The sequence below is a fragment of the Macrobrachium nipponense genome, chromosome 11 (assembly GCF_015104395.2).
Source record: "Macrobrachium nipponense isolate FS-2020 chromosome 11, ASM1510439v2, whole genome shotgun sequence".
In the NCBI taxonomy this organism is placed as follows: Eukaryota; Metazoa; Arthropoda; class Malacostraca; order Decapoda; family Palaemonidae; genus Macrobrachium; species Macrobrachium nipponense.
In genome coordinates this window covers 53,098,935-53,105,370 of record NC_061087.1, presented here as the reverse complement: position 1 = coordinate 53,105,370, position 6,436 = coordinate 53,098,935, and the positions used below count along the sequence as shown (strand labels likewise).

General features: G+C 41.0%; 1 protein-coding gene across 2 annotated transcripts in view; it reads right to left on the bottom strand.

Moving 5' to 3' along the window:
- Nucleotides 1–1,965: 1,965 nt before the first annotated feature.
- The window catches only part of LOC135205894 (uncharacterized), a 330,705-nt gene continuing 326,234 nt past the window's right edge, over nucleotides 1,966–6,436 (bottom strand). For both annotated transcript variants that reach the window (XM_064237117.1, XM_064237116.1), the window contains exon 8: nucleotides 1,966–2,905. In XM_064237117.1, the coding sequence (XP_064093187.1) occupies nucleotides 2,739–2,905 (167 nt within the window). In that variant the 3' untranslated portion in view covers nucleotides 1,966–2,738. The remainder of the gene's footprint in view (nucleotides 2,906–6,436) is intronic.

Here is a 6,436-nt window from a genome sequence, read left to right as displayed (position 1 = left end):
AGCTCTCCAGTTGTTCCAACCGACTTCCTCATCCATTGTTCCAAGAGCTCCTCAGTGGCACTTTTCATCACAAAGGACTCCAGAGGTAGCTGCCCAATTGTTCCAACCGACTTCCTCATCCATTGTTCCAAGAACTCCTCAGTGGCACTTTTTTTTATCACAAAGGACTCCAGAGGTAGCTGTCCAATTGTTCCAACTAACTTCCTCATCCATTGTTCCAAGAGCTCCTCAGTGGCACTTTTTATCACAAAGGACTCCAGAGGTAGCTCTCCAATTGTTCCAACTGACTTCCTGATCCATTCTTCCAAGAGCTCCTACTATAAGGCCCAAGTATTTGAACTTTATTTCTTCTCCACCAAACTTAAAATTCTCCTTGCAATCCCCCTCAATGGTGTGGTGGTCCGCATACATTCTGTCTATGACGGAAAAATCAGACCTAATAGAGGAAATGGTGGTTACTCCTAAACGAGACACTAAAACTTTGTTTTGAATATAAAAAGACAATGGTCTTCTTGTTCATTTATTGTAGTACAGAATTTTGCACATCTCAAGAAAGACTAGTCAGAATGGGACTTCATGGTTGCAGTTGCCGTGACCAGCTAGCCATATCTCTCTTAAACAAACTTTTCCCCTTTCCCTGCTCTTATAAAAATGGTTTAAAGGTTAAACTGAAACACAATGAAAAATTATATCAAATTTTAAAACAATTTCTACTCAACAAATACGTATCATTTATACTACTGAAATTTACTATAAATTTGCTAAACTATAAGAATAAGTACTGAACTGTTGTTTAAAAATTGGTGGAGTAGTTGAAACATCTTCAACAGAAAGCCACCTTATTTGGCACAGCTTTGAGAGCTACACAACTCGGGAAACCATGTGGTGAAAACGTAGTAGGAAAGATGGGATCCCTTGTGAAAATAGATATTTTACCTGTGAAACATAGATGAAAATCACAAATCTTGAATTATCTACAAAGGATATTACTGACAAATTTACTCTTCAGCAAAGATATCTATCTACCTGATCTATCACTACTATATACGAATGAAAACTTTAAAATTCATACAGCAGCTTCTCAAATATAAATATTTGGAATGGCCTTCAAAAGTTAAAAAAGAAAACTACTAAAGGTTTCTGAGGTAAGTTATACTCGAACGGAGCATACTGTCTCTTGGCGTTAATGCCCCCCTCCTCCCCCGGCAGAATATCTAGCATCTAACAAACATTAAGGAAAGATGGAAGAACATGAGAAAGTATTATTTGACATGCCTAACTGCTAGGCCCTGATATGAGGCTTAAAAAATGATTGGGGTATGAGATGAAACACTACAAAACATTGAGAGATCTTAAAAAACAAATAGTTCGACCAAGTACATAGTCCACTACTGTACATCACCTTTAAACTAGAGGACTGGATTAGATATGCTTTCACAAGCACTGACATTAAACTCTATTGGTGTAGCATATATCAGCTGATATCTGACTATTCTTAGACAAATACTAGTTATAATTCACATCTGTCAGCCTATATAGAAATTAGGGTTTCCATAGAATACAATATGTGTCCTCTTGATATGGATAATAATAATTACAAGTTTGGGCTCCTATGCTCTTAAAAATGGATATATTATGTGGCAGTGACTATCACTATACATATATATACATCAATAATATTTATAAAAAACCTCATCAAAACTTTTCAGAGTACCTTTAGCCTAGTAAATTTGGGTTGCCTTCCCACCAACAAATTGACGACATTATTTGCTGTTGCATTCTCAAAACAAAAATATGTTCTACTGTAAAACAGAAAGTACACAAACACACACACACACCATTCCTAGTAATTAGTCACAACAAAAATATGTGTAAGATTGTCAAAACTCAGGTCTATAACAAAACAAGAAAATAATATCTTAGTAAATTTTACACCCTTTAAATTTCATCAGATGTATCATTTATCAGAACTCCTGAAAATAAAACCTGATATCAACATACCAACCTAAGTGCAACTTTGATCAGTTGATAAAATAAGCTTTAAAGGAAGCTCAAAAGAAGTGAAATTGCAAACCTCTGTTTTGCTTTGGAATGACGCTTGTTTTATAAAATTACAGAGATTTGTTGTATATGCATAAATTTCACAAAAAACTCAATAAATATAATTCCTTAACAAAGATGTATATATACAAATTCCTTAACTAAGACATGTATATATATATATACAAGGTATAAGTAATGCTTAATTCCACCTAAATGAAATGAGCCACCACTTCATTAAGGCCCAAGTCACACATTTTGCTTATTGCAAAATATGCAAAATGAATTTGCATATTGGGTTTCATGCACATTATTCATCAAGGAAATTTCTATCATCACAAATGATTAAATTACCTGAAGGAAAACATTAAAAACTGACTCATGAATCTTAACACGACTCAAAACATAGCTTTGCCTTAGTTTACTTTCAATTTCTGTGAAGTGCAACCCTAGAATAACACCTAACGAAACAATAAAAACTCTATTTCTGATCATGGCAACGCGTCTTGGTACTAATCATTCAATAACTTTCAAGATGATATAACTGCACGTCACTAATCCAGAGAAAGCATTCAATCTTCACGCAAAACATTGCCTTGGGAGTTTTCATGAACATGTCTTTCCTGATAGTACTTGGTTCGTGAATTTTCACTAAGTTTTCATTACGGTTATAAGGGGCACAGGTAACCACATTTGTTTTACTGACCTAAGATTCTGCTGGTCTTGTTGGATGATGTAGTAGCAAACTTACTATCTGTGCTTACGGATTCCATGGAAAATTCATTGGACCTATCAAAATTGTCTGAAGTATCATAAAGACGTGTTTCAAATCCAGAATCTTTGTGCTCCTCTGTGTCGCCCACATCTAGAAAATAAAAAATGATAATTCAACACCTATCATAAACTGAGTTTTGTTTCAAAGCATGATACTATGTTCACTTGAATCTCAAAATAATTGAGCAATAAAAATTATCTCCATAACATAAAAATTAAACTAAATGTATTTCATAGCTAAAAATTAGTCAACTACAGCTTATCAATATGATACAAACCAACATGAAAATCATTCCAGTTTCATCAAGGATATCCAGGCTTTGAAACCACCCACTGTCCCAATCATAATAAACTTAAGGACAATCATAATGAATGTAATACACCCAGAATGTATTTAATCATATGACATGATACTACCATCTCAATTCCCTCTCGGCTAAAACTAAGATTATTTATCACTGGCATCACCTACCATACCCTCCCAAAGAAGCTTAGCAAGCATGTAGCTACTAGCCATCCCCACCTTGAGCTTCAGATGGTTACTGATTTCCAGGATGGCCAACACTGGGACATTACACTAGCAATTGCCTTACAGTCAAGGGGACCAGAAAATCATAAAAATGAGATTTTGACGAAGGAAAAATCTATTTCTGGGCTCAGTTTGTGTCGCTTCGTGAAATAATCCCTTAAGTTCATTATTTCAAGGTAAATGATACTAACATTACCAGTGAAAAATAAAAATAGGGGGATGTCAGAGTAACTGACTCGCTCACCCTAAATAAAAGAGGGTGTCGGTATGGTGCTGGGGTGAGTGAGACCACTACCACGAACCTCTTGTCATTTAGAATTCTCCTCCATCAAAATCCCCCTCCCTGAGAGAGCTGATACACGGCCGGAGCCAGCAACTACTACTACACATCCTACCACGCCGACCGCAGCGCCTCTCGTGGCCGTCCTTTTCGTTAGCGAACTTCTGTACACACGTGTCTAAAATTGCTCTGTGTTTTTGTGCACTTTTTGGGATTATTTTCGCTCTAGATGGAATTGCAAGCTATCGCCGCAGCTAAGTTAAGTACCTCGAAAGGTTATATACTACTTTTAGCCAGCCAGGAGCTGTTTTTACCATTTTTTAGGTTCAATAATAGTCTTCCTGGTCTGGCGCATGGCTCGCCTTGCCGGCTCGCCTCGTGCTCGGTTAGCTACTTCGGTCTTCCATACAGTGGTATCTATTCCTTGTGTATATATGCCTTTATCATGAGATATTTTTATGTGGTACAGAAGTTTCCACTCCATTTTATTGCTTTACATCGTACTATTCGGAAATCCTTTGCCTAAGCCTTAGATTAGTGTTCATGCATGCATGTCCCTTTCTCTAGGTGTTTAGGCATGTGGGTTATTATTTTGATTATTCTATTGATATTAATCTTTAGTCCAGCCATCCTGGCCGTCGCCCTCCGTTTTACGTATCGGCAGAGGCCAGCTCCCGAGTGGTTTGCTCGTTCCCCTTCGGGGAGACTAGCCTACTTCTCCTGGACGTCCCTCCCTTTTCCTCCCACTCGTGATTTCCTTCTTTTCTTTTATTACGATGTACTTATTATGGGTTGCATGTTAGGGGCAATCAGTGTGGCCTAGGCTATGTTTTGTTGCATTATCGCCTCGTGGTCCACTTGCGCTCACGCTGATAGCTATCCAGGCTATGTTTTGTTGCCAGGTTATCGCCCGTGGTCCACTTGCGCTCACGCTGATCAGTCTGATCCAGGCTATGTTTTGTTGCATTATCGCCTCGTGGTCCACTTGCGCTCACGCTGATCAGTCTGATCCAGGCTATGTTTTGTTGCATTATCACCTCGTGGTCCACATGCACTCGCGTTGAGCTAGCTGATCGCCCTGGTCCCAGTCCCCCCCCCCCTCCCCTTCCTCCCACGTGGAGGGAGGGTTGGTCCTTGCTCGCTCACGGTCGCTATGGCAACCATCCGGGCACCCCTCCCCTCTTCCTCCATACCAGGGGGGATACGGGAGTCACGGACTTTAACAGGGGTCCTGTTGGACCGGTCACGTTTTCTTTGAGCTTCGGGGAGGTCCCGGTGTGTTCAGGTTGGGTTGGCCACTCCGCCAGCTTGCGCCGGGCAATCTCCGGCGTTCTATGGTTGTTCTCCTGTTCCCTCCCTATCTTTACGGGTATAGCTGGCTCCGCCAGCTCTTTGGGCGGGGAATACGGAGTAGGCCTTACATGCTTCCCCTGTATATGGTCGTTGTAGTCTCTCTCGTCTTCCCGCGGAGCACCCGCTCACCATCCATGTGCCCCGTGGGTTGGCAGAAGGGCTCTACAGCGGAGGTAGGCTCCGCATACACATTATTTGTTTTTGTTTAGTGTTATTTTGTTTAACTTTAGGGATAATCTTCTCACGTTCTCCGCTGTGTTGTACCCTCACCTCTGTGTACTATATGTGTATGAACAGGTATCTGGTTTGGCGGAAATCTTCGCTCCGGTGTACCAGAGTTTTTCAAACCAGTTTACCTAGTCCTATGGACTCTCACACACGGATTACAGGAGAGGATTATAGCCCCCCCCCCCCCCCCCCCACCCCCCCCCAAAAAAAAAATATTCTACTCCGGCATGCAGCGGAGCATCATATCTTATGACGGGTCCTGTTAGTATAGGCTGATACTTATGTATCTGTTCACTTACAGGCTACCAACTGTGAGGAGGCGGGATGTAACGCCGTCTTGCAGGACCCTTGTGGTCATGAGGTCTGCAGGACCCACGCTCCCTGTGCTGTCCGCCACAATGAATTGATTGTGTGGCATCACGAAGCCTGCTCCATATGCTACGAGCTTGTGGAACAGTTTTCTATTGGAGTAAGTATATACCGGCGTAGGTATCGTCTCTTTCTTGGTATATACTGTCAGACAATTTAGTTAAAGATTGTTTATAATCATCTAGAATCATAAGTTTTAATAGTATATCTTCAGGGCTTCGTTGTAAGGACTACAATGACCCTTTGTTTCAGGCTGCCGCCGTGAAGGACGCCACATCGGCCACCCTGAAAGCCTGGGTAGGTGGCTTCGGCAAGAATGCACCGAAGGGGCATTCCTTAAGTTCATTATTTCTAGGTAAATGATACTAACATTACCAGAGAAAAATAAAAATAGGGGGATGTCAGAGTAACTGACTCGCTCACCCTAAATAAAAGAGGGTGTCGGTATGGTGCTGGGGCGAGTGAGACCACTACCACGAAACTCTTTTCATTTAGAATTCTCCTCCATCAAAATCCCCCTCCCTGAGAGAGCTGACACATGGCCGGCGCCAGCAACTACTACTACACATCCTACCACACCGACTGCAGCGCCTCTCGTAGCCATCCTTGAAGTTAGATGCCAACCTTGGGAGCAAGGGTGGGAGAACAGGGTGGGATTTCACTGGGCGACACGAACCCTTGCCCAGAAATAGATTTTTCCTTCGTCAAAATCCCTTTTCTGGGCTCAGTTCGTGTCGCTTCGTGAAATAGTACCAGAGAATTAGCACAAGGTTGGAAATTAAAATAAGGTCTCAATCAAACGAAAGAAAGAAAATAAGTGAATATAATCTAATTGTAAAATTCTTACAAGTTACCATGACTAA